Source organism: Calonectris borealis, chromosome 21 (genome assembly GCF_964195595.1).
Source record: "Calonectris borealis chromosome 21, bCalBor7.hap1.2, whole genome shotgun sequence".
NCBI lineage: Eukaryota > Metazoa > Chordata > Aves > Procellariiformes > Procellariidae > Calonectris > Calonectris borealis.
In genome coordinates this window covers 4,601,977-4,622,525 of record NC_134332.1, presented here as the reverse complement: position 1 = coordinate 4,622,525, position 20,549 = coordinate 4,601,977, and the positions used below count along the sequence as shown (strand labels likewise).

Sequence of the window (20,549 nt, the reverse complement as noted above, 5' to 3'; positions counted from 1 at the left end):
GCCTCGGGCAGTGCAGGAGCCCCCTCTGTAGGCAAAGACCCACATTTACCAGCACCCCCTGCTTCTTGACATGCTTTTTCGGCAACAACCCCTCTTCGTCCACCCCAACCCAAGCCCCCGCCGCGGGGCTGGAGGGAAAGCAGGACTGCGGGGCTCCGCGCCAGCTGGGGATCAGGCCTCTGCTCCGCCGCCCGTTAATAGTTGGCCCCGTTACACACGACATGAACCGAGGCTGGACATCCAGCAGGACAGCAGATTTGCCATCAAAACAGTCAATGTCTTGCCAGCTTGCTGTTGGCAAAATAAAACAAGCACGCCTCTGTACGGCTCTGGGCTTCGGTACGTCTCCTAGGTCCAGAGCTGCCCTCTCTCCAACGCAGTCACCTACTTTTCTTTGGTCTCTTGCCAAACCCGAGCTACCCAGTGCTGCACGAGCACTTTCCCAGCCCGTGTTAAGGGGCCTTTGGTGCACTCCCTTGTGGTACGACAAAAGGAAACCATCCAGCCCCGATGCACCTTCTCCATCCTCTCTCCTGCATCTCCTCGCCCCAGCACTCCACATCATCCAGGTGAGACTCTCCAGCATTGCCACAGCTCCCCCAAACCACAGCCTTAAACCCAGCTCTGGTTCAAAATGACCCCATTTGGTCCAATAGATATGCTGCAAAATCCCCCCCCAGGCACTTGCTGGGGCCAGCAGTGAATTAAGGACAGATGAACACCAGACGGGAAGTAGCCGAGGCAAAATTCCTGCCTGGATGGAAACAAGCTCTGTCCTCCCCAAAAGAGGAGTCTTTCTGGGGGTGGGAGGTTAGCAGCTGAGTCAAGGGCTTCTGGCAGTTGTTATCAGCCACTACTCCTACAAAGCAGTTTGACCACAGCTTTTCAGAAAATGTGTCAATTTGCCCGTGTTTACTGCTCTCTGTCCTCACCAGTTACAGTGTCTCCTCCTTGGAGATGCTCAGCCTGTGTTCATTACATCCTTTTTTTACACGGCCAGTCCTTCCACACCCCTCCCGCTCAGCCACACACCCAGCGTATTTGCCAGCAGCCTCGTAAGGATTTGCTAACCTAGAGCATGAACCCCCCGTTTTGGATGGTCTCTAGTTGGGAGAAACACATACTCTTACCCACTGCTGGCCCCCTTTGTACCAAGCCCCAAGATGCGCTATCGCTCACACAGACATGTGTCCCATGACAAATGGGGGGGGACACGACAAAATTAGAAAGGAAGATGATGAAGATCTAAAGCCAATTTGTAGGCACCCTGGAGTAACTTGATTTCTCTAGTGTCCCAGGAGCACTTCTGTCCGAGACGTAACATTACTCATTTTCATTTGGAAAAGTTTCAGCATGTAACAAAAATATCTCAAGCTCAGTAATGAGGCAAGAAATCGTGCTTACGTAGCTGAGCAAGTAACATCACTCAACTTCCCTGTCCTTGCAGTGGAAGAAAAATGATTGGAGAATAAATTAATCCTAATAAATGTAGGATTCTGATCAGGCGTACATAACCAGCAGTGCATCTGCAGGATGAGCAATTGATGAAGTCATTGCTTCAAAGGTGCCTTGATGCAATTAGTCACTTGTAAAACATGCAGCAGAGGAGAAAATCCCGCTCCTTTTGTTAAGGAGCATGAAAATGCTCCATGCGTCGGAGTGATTTATGGGTTACAGTGCAGCAAAATTAGAGTGCGCGGCAATTAGGGTCGTTCTCTCAGAGATGAAAGGCCGGGGGGAGACGAGTGAAAGGATGGACAGGATGCAGAAGGGCCAGATGAAGGCAAAACGCCAACGCCACATTTCTATGCTGTTGGTTTTTAACCGGGATTATTTCCCCTTTGCGCAAATCATTGCAGGGGGAAAGCGGGCTTCACATGTGAAACTGGTGCCACTGAAGATGAATCAAGTCATTAATCACCAGCATGAGTATCCGTAATTAGAGCTGCCGGGAGTCACAGGAGCAAGAGTCAAAGGCTCTAATAGGATTATGGACAGATCTGGATTGTTTTATGATTAATATTAGCAGATAAAGGGAATCTATCACGTGCTCCAGGAGGTCGGCTGATGAGCATGGCGGGGCAGGGAGGAAGGCATTTCCCACCCCCAACCCTGCTGCCCAGCTTTGGCGTCCACTGCACCGTCTGCCCACCGCCGTGCGTGCATGAGGAGGGCAGAGGTTCACCCCAGCACCCCGCTTGCAGGGTATCCCAGGGGGAGAGGACCCTCCCCGCAGGCTCCGCAGCACCCAGGGTGCAGGATCAGCCCATGGCCAAGAGCCGAAGGGAGCTGGCTGACCCGGCCGTGCAGAAGCGGGGTCGGTCCCGGTGCAGCTCGGCGTGTTCCCGACAAACGCGCCAGCTGTTTGCAGCTGGAGGATGCAGGCAGATGCTGAGCAGCCGACCCTCGCGGCGCACAGCTGGGGCGAGCAAGGAGCGCCTGTCCAGCCACCCACCTCCTGCGCTATCCCAGCCTTGCCCGGACGAACCGGGTGGCTTTCCCATGTCCCCCTCCCATCGCGGGCCATCTCTCCAGCTCACATGGTCCCTTCTCCAGCCCCGTTCCCAACAAGCCCTGGCATGCCTCGCCACAGCTGCCCACTTTTGGGACAGGAGGGAGCAGGGAGGCTGGGAGCTGGGGCCAAGCAGAGCAGGTGCCAAAAGTCCTCCCAGGCCCCCCGGGAGGGGACCGCACAGCCTCTCTCCAGGTCTAGAGACCCCAGCGCCCAATTTTAAGCAGTTATTGCTGTTTCTCTGAGCTCATCCTTGAGGACTGGAAAAGGTCTGGGAGCTTTCAAAGAAAGCTCCTTAGCTTAAATAAGGAGACAATGGTCTCATGCCTTTGCCCTCAGAAAGCAGGGTGCCGAGATGGGGCTGCAGACACCATCACACCATCCTGGGGGTGTCTGGCAGAGGATCCTCCCCCATCAGCTGTGGGAGGACCCTGGTGAAGTCAGGACACTGAGGGGGAATAGTCCCTGCCATCTCCCCATCCATGAGAGCCGTGCACCAGGTCGGGGCAGAGCCAATGGCTTCTTTGATGCTGGGGGTAGCTATTGCTTCTGCTCGCCTTGGTCCCTAGCAGGACAGGCACATTCACCTGGGTTTGACACTCTCCATCCACCACGACAACACCAAGGTTTTCTAGAGGAACTGAAAATTGAGATCTGAAAATAATCTGCCACCAAGTGTGAACTTTTAAGGCTTGAGAGCAGCAAGCACAGTAAATATTAACTGTACATTAATTTAGACCCCTTGCTCTTAATTAGCTTTTCTGGATTTAGAGTCCATGCACAATTTTTGGCTGTTACTGCCGAGTGCCTCAGTTTCCCAGGCGACACAATGAAGTTGGTGAGATTTATCGATTTCCAGAGATGACAGCACAGGATAAAGGAAAGCCAAGTATTCCCTGTGATTGCGTACAAGCTCTCCTCTCGCAGCACCGCCGTGCTGCTAACACCCGCACTCCCGCCCTCGGTGTCCTCACGAGTGTGCACACACGTGAGCGTGCCGCAAAGGGGGAGATGGAGAGTGGGGTCCCCCAGCCGTACCTCAAACTCCTGACTCCACCGTCACCCTGAGCAGTGTTCAGGGCCAGCACCAGGGACACAAAGAGTGAGCCTCATTAAAGCCAGCAAACTGACCTAGTTGCACAGGACCACGGGTCTCTCTGGAGTTGAAATTCAGATCTTCTCAGTTATGCTCATATTGGTGAGGCCAGTCCCAAGGACAGCCCAGCCAAGGATGGCAGAATGACCACAGGAGCGTGGCTGCTATGTAGGAAGAGCCATTGCCATGCTCCGAGCTCCAGTGAGGTACTTCCCACCCCAGTGTCACCCTGTTTCATCAGGGTGAGTCATCAGACCACCACAAAAAACCTCAGGCCCTTGCTTCGGTAGTCGTGATCAGAAACTTCCTTTATTAAATTAATGACCATTCCCTATCTGTCATCTCACTGTTAATAAAGAGAAACAAGGGCTGGAAGGAGCACTGCAGACCCGTGCCTGGAGCCAGCCTTGTATCAGGAGAAGCCATGTCCATCAACACTGCAGACTGCGCGCGGACACAGCACGCAGGAACGGGAGGAGGTATTAACCCACACACCAAACAGGTCTGCAGCATAAACGTGGTGGGTTTCCCTTCTCCAGTACCCCTCGGGATGCTGCTTCAGTGCAGCATCCCCAATCAGGACAGCTCTGAAACACTCATTTGGCCACAGGGACAAGCTCATCTCACTGGCTCTGACTGGACCAACATGGCATCCTTAAATCTCTCGCTCACATGGGACAGATGAAAGCAGGCACTTAAATGCTCACTGCTCTAAATGATCCCCTCTGGGATGTATCAACCCCTTCCCCAGGACTGGCGTGACATGGGCTAGCAAGGAGGAAGATCTTACTTGGTCCAAACAACACCAGTTCAGAATATGAAGCTTTTTCTATCCCAGGGTTCCTGGAGACATGATGCCCATTTGGAAAAAGATGTTCTCTCTCCTCTGCAAACAAGCCCCAGCGGCAGGTCAGCACCACCCACCCCTCCCTCCGGCAAAGGAGAGGTCACGGTCCTGTTCTCTGGAAGAGTAGGATTAAAGGGGTGGAAAGAGTTCAGAGGCAGTCGCTCCCAGCAAAGACCAAGTCAACCCGATGCTGAGATAAGACCGCTCCTTGACCCCACCACACAGGCCCCATCAGTGGGAACCCAGCAGGGGAATGCTGCAGAATATCCACTCTATCCCCCATAACCCAAACTAGCCACAGCAGTATTTCCTATTATGTCTCCATAACCTAATCTGACCCCCTCTAGGGTCTCCAGATTAGTATCTGAGAAAGCTCACAAGTCCGATCACCCAATTACAGGGAGGAAAGCTTTATCCTATCTAAACAGCATGAAGTGTAACATAGACCCAGCTGCCCCCTCCCTCCTAAGAGCCAGATCTCAGTCCCTAGCAAGCTGAACAAACTGGGAAGGGGTCACGGAGGAGATGGGGAGGGTCTCTCCCTGCTCTTGTATCATATGAAACCTGCAGGAGGAGCGGCTATTTTAATTGGCAAATCCCCTGACTCAAGGTTTAATCCCTCTCCGTTTTTGCTTAGCTTCCCTCACACCAAAGCAACATGGGGAATAGATGACGTGCCCTGCCTTGAGCCGCTGCCCAACAAGAGGAGCCCCCATCGTCTTGGTGAACAGGAGGCAGAGGACGATGGTCTTCAGGACACATAACATACACAGCCCAGCTTGAGAGATGTGGGGACGAAGGGCTGGTACCCCCACGTGCCATCTAACACAGCCGCGCCTGGGGAATGGTGTGGGTTAGAGCAGCCTTGACGCTGGCAGGGCAGAGCGGGCAACGGGCAGGACTACAGCCCAGAACGACTGCGACGTCCCCACAGTATCTCCTGCACTGGCGTTGAGAGGCTTCAAACAGGACAGAATAGGCTGTCCCAAGGCAGCCTTTGTGCCTCCTTGGATCCCTTTCCTATCCTTATTTCCTTCCAGAGAAGCGTGGAGGGACGCTGTCTAACTTTTTGGATTGTGTTTCAGCCACCTGACAAAGCTGAACGCATGGGAAACCTCAACAGCAGCCAGAGGAGTGGAAAGCAGATTCCCCATTCCGTTCAGGACCTCATCTCAGGCTTTGGCTAGAATGAGAGGAACATGCAAAATCTCCAGAAAGATCCTAACCTGGCAGGGAATCCCAGCCTGGGCGTCATTCAGAGCCCATCTAACGGGAAGACCCATGTTTTTTGCTCAGCCAGCATGCCCAAGTTTCCTCCCAGAGCAGGGTTGTGTTGCATCCACGGACGCCCCACAGCCTAAATTTTCCAAGTAGCTCAGGGCTGCATTGCCAAGCCCAGCTTTGCAAACACAGACTGAGCTTCCCTCCAAATTCCAGCCACAACTTATTGATTAGAAAAGCCTGTCTAGTCAATAAAGGCTCCTATGAAAAGGTTCCACTGAACTGCACTCACATGCCATGATCCGTCTGACTGTGTTAGCAGCCTTCGCTTCTGATGCTTTCTGACAAGATGGATTTGTGGCCTTGACTTTTCCAGATCAGGAGAAATTTAATCCTAGAGGATAAAATTACAGACCAGTAAAAAAACCTCCATGACTGGCGTAATTAACTGCCATTTAAGAAGTTCAGAGCCTTCTTAGCTAGAAGGCAGCATCTACAGCTGTCCTTTGCCTTGAGGGAGAGGTAGCTCTGAAGAGACAGCACAAAGCCCTTGGCAAACATTGTGCTCTTAAAGTGCATGACATACTCGTGGCACCATCCAGGCTGCTCCGTCCTCTGCAGTCAGCGGGGAACGGGCAGACAGTCCCAGATCTCCACCTACGAAGTGATTTGGGAAAAAGCAACGATAATGCCCAGTTCTGTCCAAAAGGTGTCTGGGCAGATAAAAATAAAAAACCTGGAACAAACATATGGAAATGTGAATTAATGAAATATTTCAGCAACTGACTCAATCCTAATTGAGAGCTGAGAACCCTCCACCTCCCTTCTGCTTTCCAGGATACAAAAATGACACTGGTAGGTGGAAATAACTACAGCCGTCCCAGTGGGAGAGAAGTCAGTGCTTCACAGTGAGCGTAATGGCCAAAATGAAGCACTTGCTTGGTGCTATTACACAACGCATCCCAGGAAGCAGCTTCCAAAAACTTGACCTTCTCTTCAAAGGCTTCTTTTTGAATCATCTTTCCTTTTGCTAAAAAGTGAAGTGGATTCAGCACTCAAGAAGGGTACTCTGAGTGTTGAAAACATCTTTACCCGTGCGCTAGTTACAAGAGAGGCAGCAGCAATGACAGCTTCCACACAGCAGCCCTGCCCTGCCCAGGCTCCCTGCACCCAGGCGTTCGCAGATGAAGCTCTACTGCATTTCCACCCCCAGCACGTAAGCGAGCTGAGTGGTGGTTGTGATCAGCCAAACACCTGCCCACCGAGAAACCGGCTGAGATCCACCAGGTAGATCACCAAGGAATGAGCAGGTAGAGGCAACCAAGCAGTGAGTATAAGACTGGTAATGGTGGGTCACCAGCTCCTGACCACCATCAGGTCCTCCTCTACTTCAGTGATGTTCAAGGACCTCTTTTGAACACACAGATGCCCCTTGAAAGAGCTGCCTATCGCTCCCAGGCTGAGCACTAACCTTCCTGACCACCAGCATCACTGTGTTGAGAGCAGTGCTATCACAGATAGGGAGAGCAGAAGAACTGCTCTCCTGAAGCCATCGGAGACTGGGGTCTTTCTTCCAAGTCTCAGTTTGCGATCCGCCAGCTGCAGAGCCTACGTCCCCTGGGCCAACTTACAAATCAAAAATCATCTACAAAAACGGCACCGATGTTAGTATCGGTGCCATAGCTCTCTAGAGAGAGAGCTTTGCCTCCACAAGGCTTTACAGAGGTAGTCAATACCATCACCCACACTCAAGATCGTTAGCATCTTTAACAACAACTGGTTTAAACACTCATGCTTTAACATCCTCCACACTTCATTGGCATGAATTAAAACTCTGGATGCTCACGTATTTACCCAACTCCTGGCTGGACCTGAAGCTCCTACAGCTTTCCAAGGGCAGTGTCAACTCCTACTACTCCCTCTGGTGCCCAGCCTGTTTGGAAGTCAGGACTCTAAAGATGATTTTAAGGCACGTAAAAGGAGTGCGACCAGGTTGTACAGAGATTGCACTGACTCCTTACCAACAGGCACAGTATTTGTTCTGGCCAAATAGTTTTTTCTGTTCTTCTTCCAGCCTATCCCTGGTTTTCACATGACAGCAGCAGCACAGCTTGGACACAAGAGGGTGTATGGAAGTGATGGTTGCCATAGCTATATCTATACAGCCCTGGCCACCCAGACACGTCAGAATGATGCTCTACAGAACAGAGTTAAGTTATAAATAAGATACTCTCAAGCCTCAATTTGGAGCACAACTTGCAAGCGTACAAAACACTAAGCCTTCTGGTTTGACCTCTTTCACTTTCTTTTATGCGTATTCAAAGACTCCCCTGCAGAACAGCATTGCTCCAGAGAAGCCTGTAACGCTGGCGCGGTGACATGCACAGGTTTTATATAACCATACCCTCAACTTCTGTACATCGTTCTGCCCAGTCTATTCTCCAGACACCCTCCCCAGCTTACCTGCCAGCTCTTCTCCACATACAATACACAGTACTGTATATAGAGGGCCCTAGAGGACTCTGACCAAGCTGCCAGAACATGCATTCTCCTGCTCCAAGGTCTACATGATCTCCAAGCTCAATCAGCAGGCTGTGTTTCTGCTCTCCTCTTTTCTGTGAGGATTACAAGCTACCTCTTCTTATCAACGTGATCATGGCCCAGCCAAAGAGATGCAGGAGCAGTCAGGATCCCTGGATGTCGTGAGAAATAATAAAGCTTGGGATTCTCTGCTCAGACCTCACCTGTCCTTCTGGGACACGGCATCTCATGACCGACAGCAGCACTGCTGCATAAAAGCAAATGAGTGGTGTACTTTTTGTATACTTTTTCCAACTAATACCCCACGATACCCCCAGGTACATTAACCCAGCTGTAGAAGTGGTACCACAGAAAAGACAGAGGAAACCACAACGTAAGAGCCTCTGCAGAGCAGGACAGGAGCCAATGGGCTGGGAGAGAGGTAGAGCCTCGTAATCCACCTTTCGTGATCTGCTAGCAGCAACACAGAGCAAGCAGCACGTTGTGGCAACGTGGCATTCACACTCGCTGTCACCCTCAACCATAGTGACAGCAAGTGCTGCTTTGTTCCTCTGCATCTTCCCAGTTCTACCCACTTCGATACTGGAGCACAAGCAGGAGGAGATGGCTCCACGCTCAAGGAGCGCAGCTAACCGCATGTGCTTTGCGCGGGGACAGAGCTGACGCCCGGGTGGTGGGGGACGACTGGGAGGTGCGGCGTGGTTCAGCGGTCGGCTTTGGGTCCTGACAGAGCAGTGAGCCTCGAGCAGGGCAGGAAGCTGGAGGGGGCCAGGACTTGCACCCCGCTCTGCTCTCAGAGACAAGTACCGTTCGACCCCGAGGGTCTCGTGCTGAGGTTAATTCACGGCCCAGCTCTTGTGACCTCAGGGAAGGCATTTTATCTCTGTGTCTTGGTTTTTTTCCTCCTTCGGCACAGCAAGGGAGAACCCCTTGCATGGTCTGCGGGAGGAAGGCTCTGACTTAGGAACAGCAAAGTGCTTTGAGATCCTCTCGTGGCTCACGCACTGAAACCACCGACTCCACAGGCCTCCTCACCATCTCCTGTGCAGGTGGTGGCCATCCCCCTGCCCCCGAGTCTCCCACAGACAGCCGGGGCCCAGAGGCACAGCAGGAGCTCAGCACCATCCTGTGGCCCCCAGGGTTGATTTTGGTGGGGAGCCCCACCAGCCCTGTTCGAGAGATGCGTGGTCATAGACCCAGCAGCAGACATGGGCAGGAGGGGGAAAAGACTGCACCAGGGAGAGGAACATTGAGAAAGAGACCAAAGAGCCCCCAGAACTACAAAGCACCACAGCAGCAACTCGGCCACCACCCCAGGAGTGACGCAGCCCCCTGCCAAGCCCACGGACCCTGGTCCATCAGACAGCGAAAGCCCAGCCCCTCGTCCTCCTCCAGCCGTTCCCCGTCCTGTTGTGCGTGTGCTACAAGCACATTCAAAGCACGTTTTGAGTTTTAAACCTTGCATGCTCACAGCGGCCACCCCAACCTGCACCAGTGGGCCCGACCTCCCAGGTGGGCCCTAGGGATGGTCCAGGTGGTCTTAAACCTGGTCTTAAACCTGGTGTTAAACAGGTCTGCCTGCCCCCACCCAAGGATTTCACCCTTTGTCTTTCAAATGAAGCCTCCCACCTCAGCTCCTTGGCTCCCAACCCTAAAACCAGGCCAAGGATCCTTCTGTCCTGCCCACGGCGGGCTGGAGGACGCAGCGCTCCCCACTCAGGGCCGTCTCAGGCCGTGGGGCTCAGCTCTAGGGGACCTCCTAAGCCAGGGCCACCACAACGAGCAACAGCGATACCCCAGGTCCCTCGTCCAGCACCGGCAGGGACATGGCCTGGCTACGGCAACCAGAACTGAGACGTAAAAAGCACTTTACACTGTGGTCATGTTATCCCCTCGTCCCTCCCCCTCATCCCCTTCAGAGCTTCTTAACTTCAGAAACCTTCCTCCAGAGGAGTGTTGGAGTGACAGAAAACATTTTCCAAGCCTAAATATCAGTTCCAGATGTTCACAGCCATTTCAGTTTGTACCTCACCCTGTAAAACACATTTCTCCCTCTCCCTCTCTCAAGTGCAGCGCCTGCTTCGTCCATGACATAATGCGCTGGCGGGCTCGGCCGCGCACACACACACGCTCGCGCCCTCTTCGAGAGCCCCATGTTCAAACAAAGAGCATCACTCAACTACAAAGCCGTCGCACACACAGAGTTACGAGTAATTTCCACAAGTTTTAATAAACAGTTTGGGATGTAATTGCTCTCCGTCTTCTCCGCTGGCTCCCGAGCGGAGAGCCGCTCGCTCCCCGCGCGCTGGTGTTGAAAGCGTGGTTTGTTTCACACACAAGTTCACCTCCCATTAGCCTCAGATGGTCCAAGGGCTGTGTTTTTCTAAGCACCAGTAATAAGCCTCTTTAAAAAGCACGTACAGCTGGGGGCAGCCAGCCCATGCGAGCTCCCGGCTCCTTCTGCCCTGTCCCATGGCATTGCCGCCCCGTGCGGAGGCCGGCAGGGAGCAGAGGGGATGCACGTTAGACCAGCCTCAAAACTCCCTCCTGACTCCTCCAAGAAGAAGAGGAGCAAATATTTTCTGGCTCAAGGGAAAGGCTACATCTTCCAGTTGCAAAGCAAGGGGGAGACCAAGGAGTTTTGCAAGGGTGAGAGACTGGAGGTTTTTGGGGGGCAGGAGGAAGGCAGAAGGCAGGTTAGACAGGGGCCAGGTACCATCTAGCTTGCCATGGGGCTGAAGAGCAGGTTGGCACAGCTCTAGCCCCAGCCAAAGCCAGGAATCCCAGTAAGAAATGGCTACAACTGCAATAAAACAAACAAAACCCCCATACAAGCACAAATAACCCACACATTTAAACTCAAGAGATCCAAGGGATGAATGGCAGCAGCCTCAAGAGCCCTCAAACCTTGCAGGATCCTCCCAGCCCAGCACGGCCACACTCCGCAAATACCCGTGGTGCACCTCCCAGCAACGGGAGCAACCTGCTCCCACCTGCCAGCAGCCAGGAGACCGACGGGGAAGGAAGATCTGCCAATATCCATCAAAAGCCATCCAAACTTCATATCCCACACCCCCCTCCCAAAGCTTCCCCCTTCTGTGGTTGACATTGTTTTTATGGATGCTGCTCAGATGCGATGGAGGTGTGGTGCATGACGGGTGGGTGACGGCGGTGCGGGGATACCCATGGTAGCAGTTTTAGCCGGGTGAAGCACGGTACCAAGCGAAGCCTTTGAGAGCTGTAGCAGTCAGCATCTCTGCAAACCTATGCAAGGTATTTGCAAGAATCAAGTCATCTGGCATTAGGGGCCTGTAGGGTAAGAAAGGAATGAAGGCAGGAATGTTGTTTGGTTATAAACAACATAAAAAAAAGGGAGAGATTTAGGATTGGCTTTTCTCTTTAATTGTTAATGGGGTCATTCTGTCCTGAACAGTCCCCCAGAGCAGGGAGAGGGGAGGGCAGCTCCCCACAATGAATTCAATCACCTGTCAAACACATGGCAGTCATAAAAGGAAAATAATAATAATAATCTGTATTTCCTACTCTGGCTGCCAGGCAAAGATCCAGACACTTCAAAGGAGAAACTCCACGTTTCCCCGGTCTGGCCTCACCTGACCGATGTGTGAGCAATCTGGAATCCCCATCCAAAACAAAGCCCCTCCTTTGGTGGCTTGTTTTCTTTCTCCGTTACTGGAGGGTGCCCCTCCAAGATAAAGAACAAGCCTTCTTCCATGCTGGGAAACTAGAACATAACCCAGGGGCCACGGCCACACCGGGCAGCTCTGGAAGTGGATGCTGGCAAAGTGTAGGAGAAAGCTCCTGCGGGACAAGACTGGTGTACGAGCCAGGAACCAGAGCTCCTTCTCGCAGGGGTCTCCACAAACAACTGGGGCCCCCCAGGATGCGGGGCTCTGGCTCTCTCCAGCAGGAAAAGTCCAACTCTTGTAGCACAAAAGTTTTGGATATGGTGGTAAAAAGAGACTGTAGAAGCAAAATAGATGGGCCCGAGATGAACAGAGAGGGTGAAAACCTCCCTGTGGCTGTGAGCTGGAGCAGTTTGCTCTGTGGCAGCTCATGGCAACAGAGGGCTTGGCTCAGAGGGTCTTATAAAATCCGTGAGGAGAAGAAAAAAGCCCTACCACCACAAGCTGAGAAAGCTTCCGACCAAGACCTAAGAACTGCCTGTGTGCAACTCCCGATCTTGCTCTGAATGATCTTCCTGAGAGTGCCTTCCCGACAGAGAAACACAGACAAACGTCTTGCCAGGATGTCCGGGAAGCCCCTGCAAGACTGCATGAGCGCAGCGAGGTTCCCCCCCTCCAATGCCAGCCCTGTCCCCACCTTCAGTCTGGCTCCTCGTCCTTGCAGGCAGCCCGGACATGCACATCTCCCATAAGCTGACCAGGTTCCACCTTAAAACAAATGAGGTTTTTGACCACCCAAAGCAGTAGCTGTTGCAGAGCTTTGCTCCAACGACAGGTGGAAACCTTCTTCCTATGTTCCCTTACCTAGAGGGAGCTGAAATTAGGTACTGCCAGCATCTGGGGGAAGGAGCCTTCACACGAAGGTAAATCTCGGTCAACAACACTGGCTGCCCCCGACGTGTCACAGGAGCTTCTTTAACAAACTACATCCAAAATCCTCAAGCAAAAAGCAGTAGGAGGTTTTGCCTGGCTTTCCATGCAGCAGTAGCATCACTCAAGGTCTCAAGTGCTATTTTCTGAAATAAATCATTGATTCACCCAAATCAAACCACATCCCTCACACCCCTCCACTTTGCCCAGCAGCTCCTGGAGCATGGCTTGAATTGCTGACAAAGCCTTTGCAAGGCACAGAGCGCACAGGCTAAGCCTGAGCTAGGAACGAAACTCCAACCCAGAGAAGTTTCAGGTTCCCCTGGAGAAGTTTTGTGCTGCTTAAATGATCTCCCTAAACATTGCAGGCTTCGAGTTACTTCCATAGGTGCGCAAGGCAATTTAACATGTCCTTTCAAAGGCTGGCATGCAATGCAGTACTCACTGGAACGGACCAGTAAAGCCCTTGAGTTGTTGAGGGCTGACCTTCCTCACAGACCCACCATCCTGCAGCATTTCAGACGGATCAGATCAAACAGCCTCTTCAGCCAGAAACTCCAACTCACAGCTCTCCTACCCAAAAAGGTCAAATCATTTCCTTCTGCCACCCTACATTTTTGTATTTCCCCTTCCCCTCAAATACCCATGCCTGCAGAAGCCTTCAGAAACCTCTCCTGAATGGAGCGGTTTTGATACCTCATATAACACCTAGGCTCGATGCACCGTTCTCCACAGAAGCAGCAGCCCCCAGCCAGGTGGGGCACAGGATGCATCACCGTGCACCCTCTGCACCAAGAGGAGCTTGCCCTCAGCAGCCGCACCCACCTGTGTAGAGGTCCGTGTCCGTGTACTCATCCACCTTCTTGTGCTGCAGGACATAGTCAGAGACCTTCGTCCCAATGGCAGGCTGCACATCCAGCCACTCCAGAGAGACCACGGTGCTGGAGGGCTCCATGCTGGGGGAGAGCCGCAGGCTGGGCAGGAGACAGGAAAGAAACCAAATAAGACATCAGCTCCCTTTCTGGGGGGAATTCACCTCTACAAGCAGCACAACCCCCGGCAGGGCTCACACTCATACACAGGGATGGGCAGACAGACCCACAAGGACAGGGGGCACAAGGGGAGAGCAGGTAGGTGAGCAGGGAAGAACTTCCAGTTGAAGGTCAGTTGGGTCCAGCCTACCACAATGTGTGTCCTTACCTCCCCCTGGCTCCTGGAAAAGCCTAGGTCATGCAACTGCAACCACACAATCCCAAATATCCCGTGTAAAGGAGCCTTCATCTCCTGGGAGAACTGCTGAACTTCAGCAGCCCCACAGGGAGCCAAGGACCAGCTGCCCAGGAGCAAAAGAGAAGGGGAGGATCCAACTTAACCTTCATACAACCCAGCGGGGTTGAGTCTACAGGAGGGGAGGGTCCAGCCTGCATTGCCAGGGAGCAAAGGCGAGGGAGGGCGGGCGGGAGAGAAAGGGCAGGTGGGGCTGTGAATTTACCCAGCTGCAAATGAGCAAGCCTCTGATGGGTGTGAGCAGAAACCAAAGCAGGGCAGCTGTGCAGGAGCTCCTGCCCGGATCAGGGACCACGTGGGTAGGAGTGAAGGCAGAGCAGCTTTGTGCTCCTGGCCGCGCTAGTGCAAAGGCATCCGCTCTCTTTGCACCGGGGTAAATGACAACACGAAGTACAGAGCTACAGAAAGTCCGGCTCCAAACATACGAGCGTGTTTGTTGAACTCAGGATGGGAAATGAATCCCCTCTGAGGATATTGGCTCACTAAGAAGGTGTTCTGCTCCTTGTGGCTCGCTGGAGCCAGTCTTCCTGCTTTCTCAGCTAATTTCCCATCAGTTTGCTCCTGATTTGCTTTTTGCTCTGACAAGCCACAATGAATTGCTCCGTAATTCCATTTCTTTCAGCATTTGAAATCCCATTCTACAAGCCCTGCTAATCAGGTGATGAAAATCTATAAGGAAACCTTCCAGGGCCACAGCCGGAGCCAGGATATCCTAAAGGCATCAGTCACACAGTGAGGAGCGCTGGACTGCGGCCCCAGGGCTCAAAGGCGAGAGGAAGGAGGTGCCCGTGGGCTGAGCCCGCGGGAAAGGGGCTGGTGCCGGGGGGCCGTGACCCGCGGGAGGGGCTCGCACCGATACGTACACAGGCGGAGGGAGAGGGCTGCAGTTCGGAAGTCCGTTCTCATCGAAGGCGTTGAGGTCGCACCTGCACCAGTCTTCAATAACATCGCCTTTCCCTGAGCACCAGTATGAGCTCATCAGGGCTGCCTTGAAAGCCTGATGCGAGAACAAAAAGCGTGAACACATGTGCTAAAGACTCAGTGAAATCCGGCCAGCGGTGCCGAGCGTCAGGGGTGCGTGCGCAGAGCCCCGGGATCGGGAAATACGGCGGGGGTCCTCCCCAGCTCTGCCACGGACTCTCTGCATGGCCCTGGGCAAGTCCCTTCACCTCCCTGTGCTTTAGCTCCCACAGTATCGAGTGATGCTGGTCCATCCTGGGTGCTGCTTTTGGTGTGGGGACGGGGAGCATCTGCCCGATCCTACCAGGGGATCTCCTCTGATGGAGGACTGAGCTGCCTGAAGAAACACAAACGTAAGCCCGTTTGTGACACCAGACATCGTACGTAGGGTACCTTTACACTGCTGCTGGGCACAATGAAACTCTTCCACGTGCCCATCCTGTAGCTGTTTCTGTCCCCGCTAAGAATAAAGTAATTCCTACGTCCCCAACAACACATTCCACTTCCATCCTTCTCAGAGGTTTGTTATTCATACGAGCTGCCCTCCTGCAAGCAAATTGCTGCTTTATTCACTTGCATAAGGAATACTCACAAGCAAAACAGCAGTATCTGGAAGAAAAAAATAAAATCCTGTAAAATACTTGCAGGCTGTCCCCAGCCTGACCAGCAGCCCTCCCAACCGCTCCTAGTGATGCCAATAGATCCCCAGAATAATAGCTGTTCATCTGCTGGGATCTGAGGCTGAAACACTTTGACTGAATTCCCAAAGCCCTCCGGGTCTAACCCCGCAGCATCTTCCTTGTGCTCATCCCGCAGCTTGGGGTACTCGGAGTCGGTCTCCACGCTGCAGGACAGGGCATCCCTCGTGCTGTACCCTGCTGTAGTTCAGACTGCATGGATTTATGGTGATTTCTCCTGCTATCCTTTGCCTGTCATGCCTAATTAAACGTCCAGCTTGGAAGACGGCATCTCTCCCTGCACACACACACATGGCCAACGTCCAACCCGACCCTGTGAAGCCACAACGCCCTGCTAGAATAATAACATCAAAACTTCATCCACTAAAACAAACCTCTTTGTAATGCTTTTGACCTTTTAAAAGGCACATTTTGGGGCTGAAACGCCTTCACAGGTCCTCATCCACGTACAGCAACCTCGCTGCCAGCCTCCGCGCCGCCCAGCTCGCAGCAGCACTATTCCGCCCATTCAAAGCCGCCTGCGGATGCCTGGCCCCAGCGATACCGCTCACACTGCCAGGTTACGCCTTAAAGATAAAAACGTGCCCTTTGAGGAGGACAGGGACGGCTCCAGCGGCTGTGGCATTTAGCAGAAAACTCTAGGAAAAGCGCCATCCCGGGGAGGTTTCTGAAAAGAGGAGGTATAAATAGAGCCTGACGTCAGGGCTCCCATTGTCCGGGGTTTTGTCGTTCTCCCCAAACACCCCGAGCACCTTTAACGAGGCGCCTCGAGGCTCTCGCGTCTGAAACATTTTCTGCTTCCAGGCATTTACAAACTGGGACTGTTCCAGAAGGTAAAAAAAAAAAAAGAAAAAAAAGGAAGGAAAAAACATGTGAAAGAGAGAAAATGTGATGTTATTTTGTTCTTTAGAATGTAATTGAAGTGCTGAGCTGGAATGGGCATCGCAAAGTAACTGGAGAGCAGGAAAGACAAGAGTTTGTCTGACACATGGACAAGTGGGTGCAGGTACACTTCTGTAGAGAGCAGCGGGTCTGTGCAGGATAGAAACAGAAAATGATGCACGTAGATGGATGGGGAAGCGCGTGCTCTCCCCAGGAAGCTGGATAAATACGTATGTTGTGGGTACATGTGTGCACAGACGTGCACTGTGGGCGAAGACAGAAGGTGATCCCTGGAAGAGCTGCACTGTCACACCGACAGCACCGCTCCGCTGCCACCCCGTCCCCAGCCCTGACCCCTGCTGCTCTGCATCCTCCCTCCCTGGCCCCTAACCCAGCTCCTCCCTGCACATCCCCAACCCAGGGAAGAAATCCCACCCGCCCCGTCCATGCCCTTTAGCCAAATCCAATAGCCAATTCCTTCCTTCTCTTTTCTTTTTTCCGCTGGTAAGTGCAAGGCTGGATGAGCAATCCCCTCTGCTCTGCCTGCCCAGGCTTGCCTACATTTTAATTAGATCCTGCAGGTACCCAGCCGCCATCTGCCTTGCGTCAACCTTCACACAAACGAGGTTAGCTAATCGATGCGTCCTTCAATTGCGCTCATTAAGGCGAGCGCACCTACGTGCTCTAACCGGGTTATGGAAGCACGGCTAGCCCCCGGTGCCGGCTGCTGCCTCCGTCCGATTTCCAGCAGCCGACTGACGTCAGGGCCGGGCTGCGGTGGCCGGGCAGCCAGGGCTCACCTTCCCTCGCTTTCCAGCAGGATTTCGAGCCAGAGGTTTCCAGGATTTTCCCATCGGTGTCAGGGAGCGTGTGTTGAAGGGTGGGGAAGTGGCAAGAGTGAACTGATGGGGGGAAAAGTTCAGGCAGAAAGAAGGGATGAAGCTCCCTGCACGAAGATGTTCGCCATCACTTTAGGAGGGTCTACACCCTCCGTGGGGACACCAGCCTGCTCTGTAGGGACACGCAGTTGCTCCGCAGGACAAACAGAGGGTCTCTGTGAGCTTTGAGGACTCTGTGATCCTCCCAGCCCTGAAGCCAGGTACAGCTTTTGCTGTAGTTCACACACAGCCCACCCTTCCTTCCCTCGCCTCCCCCAGCCCGCGCCAGGCTCTGCCTGGAGTGGCAGAGGCTGCTCTCAGGCCCTCAGGCTGAAGTCACCTTCCCCTGCGAAGGCAATAGCTTTAACCTGCCCAGCCCCAACGGCACGCCGCAGGCACGTCCTCCTCCACAGGTGGCAACCACATGAAAATCTCTCCTTCCCTTTCTCCTTCTGACAGCATAGCCCGGGAGGTACGGGACTGCTCACACAAACCCAGGGAACGGCAGCTGCCACCCAAACCAGGAGCCCAACGGCACAGGAAGACCAAGAGCAATGGACAAAGGATGCAGCGAAGGTGCCGAGACCCATCCCAAAAGCTGCAGCCTTTGGGAGAGCACAGGGTGGGAATGCACAGGGACCTCCCTGGTCTGCGGTGGCTGAGGGCCGCCTTCCCCTCCTGCCTTGGAGTGGGCACCTCTGCATCTCCTGTCCTTCCCTGCTGCCATGCTCGGAAATGTGCAGCAAACGCTCTCCTCCCTGCCAGGAGACAGCACGTACAAGAAGAAGACCATCTCCAACATGACCATCTCCGCATGGGATGCTTTGCCATGGTGGTCACGCCAAGTGACCGAGCTGGGAAAACCCAACAGGCTCTGCAAGCGCGAAGGGCTTCCCAGGAGCAGCCCTGCCTGCTGGGGAGGGCAGAGCGGCCCCCGACGTGCCGTCCTGCGCTTGCCAACCACTCCCCAGCATCTCAACGCCCCTCTGTGCCCTAAGGCAATTTTATCTTTCATTTAAAAGTATCCAAATTGTATTGTTTCCCTGTGAGTCAGCCCATTTAGTTTACGTCCTTCAGTGCCAGAGGGGAAATTTATGAGATGAGAAACTGGCTCGAAACGTTTATTTTCTAGATGACGAGTCATGCCATTAGATATATAGCATTATGAATCATAGGAACAGCATCTAATTTGCTCTTAAAGGTATAATAGGTCTGACTCCCCACACCCATACACACACATATATTGGATTGATAGTTCCCCCATAGGATGGCTAGTTCATTTGTTTTGACACAAGCAAGACGTACAGGACCATAAAGTCCCATCTTACCATAAGTTAAGCCTATTCATAAAAAAAATATTAGGGAAACGAATGATCAGCTAAGCACATTTATCCTACACTCGATTGCATATGGATCTTTCTCCTGTTGTTATTTCGTGCTCAGGGGGAGGCCATTTGGCCCCATTTTAGAGCTTAGACGCTCTGCAACAGAATATAGAAGAACATTTCCTTTGTCCTCTGTTAGACCTGGCTGATGGAGGGAGAAGCATTAAGTTATTTCTGACCGTGGGCTTTCTGTTGACATCCCCAGAGAGGTAAATTATAGGACATGAAGGAACCTTTCAGATCAGCATTTGCAGGACTCGGCACGCACCACAGGGGCTGGTGTTTCCAGATGGGGTACTGGAAAGGGCATGTGTTGGGTGCTTATCTGTGAACATCTGGTCTTCTCCACAGCTGACAGGGGTATGAAAATCTGGCTCAATTGTTTCTTTGAGTCTAGGTTGGTTTGTGGTTGGTATGCACACCTCAGTTTCTGGAAAAATTAAAAAGGAAATACAGGGAAATGAAAAAATAACCACAAATGAGCATGCAGGCTGGACATAGATACGCTGGAGATATCAGAGATGACCTAAATGCTGGCAATTTGGTACATTTTGGGTTTTGCACTAGTTTCCCTGGTCTTTGTTTGCTTGTTTGTTTTTCTTCTTCTAAATGTAGAAGGAAGGAAAGAAGAGCAGAAGCAGGCTGGGTCATGCCAGTGGACTCAGCCTCCCATCCAGGGACACAGCAGCCAACAGAGACATTCTGTCCCTTCCTGTTTGCAGGATGGAGATGGTGCCTGCACACCACCACCACCACCTTCCCCAAGCGCAGGCAGGTGCCTCCGGAGCAGTAATTTGATTACCAGCAAATCCAGTCACCCAGCAACGCCACCCCATACAGCGCCTGACACAACCGGGCACTGACCAGAGCTCCCGGATGCTGCCGTGCTCCAAGCAGTCTGTAGATAGCAACAGCAATACTGACTATTCATCAAGGGAACGAAGACTATGGGATGTAGGCTTAAGCAGGGATTTCACAGCCTGAACGGGATGCTACCGTGATGATGGGGTGGCTGGAGGAAAAGCTTTCCGTGCCCTTCCAGGAATGCTCAGTGCTGTTCACAGGAGACAAACGCTGCTCCTTAGTCTAGACATCTCTGGGAGAAGGAGGGGGGGAAAAAAAAGAGAGGAGGAGGAAAATTAAGGATTTCCCAGGCCAGTGACTCTTTCCAGGATCATGCAGTTCGCGTCTGAAAGTCTGCTCCAGGTTTACGGCAAAGGAGGATGAAGTTTCCCCACTGCTGTTGGCAGGTGATCTCATCTTGTGCTGCTCACACCCTCCCTGCCTCCGGCTGCCTGTCCCTGGGGAGCGGGATCACCAGCACTTCATCCTGGGAAGGCACATCAGTGGTTTGCCGGAAAGGTCAGGGTGCTGGAAGGGACCCAGGGTGGGCAGCATCCTGGTTTCTGTTATTTATGGGATCCAAGGGAGCAGCAGAGGACACTGTAAAACCTGGCAGCAGGGGAAATAAAAGCCTTTGCGCCGCAGCGAGAGTCCCATCCCGGGGAGCCGGCTCCGCTTTCACACCTCAGCTACAAAGCTCCCCATTATAGCACGATCGGGGCCGTTACAATGCGGCTATTCTTCCCCCGGTAACGCGAGTCGGATGTGGGCTAGAGCTGCAGCAGGATGCTCGAGTGCGCGAGGAGGAGGACAAGGGCCAATTAG

The 20,549-nt window shown here is 53.0% G+C and overlaps 1 protein-coding gene across 1 annotated transcript in view; it reads right to left on the bottom strand.

Moving 5' to 3' along the window:
• Positions 1–20,549, bottom strand: part of ASTN2 (astrotactin 2) — a 361,627-nt gene that overhangs the window by 76,836 nt on the left and 264,242 nt on the right. The window contains exons 18-19 of the mRNA XM_075170429.1: positions 14,942–15,075; positions 13,617–13,765 (exon numbers count right to left, since the gene is read on the bottom strand). Coding sequence (XP_075026530.1) covers positions 13,617–13,765; positions 14,942–15,075 — 283 coding nt within the window. The remainder of the gene's footprint in view (positions 1–13,616; positions 13,766–14,941; positions 15,076–20,549) is intronic.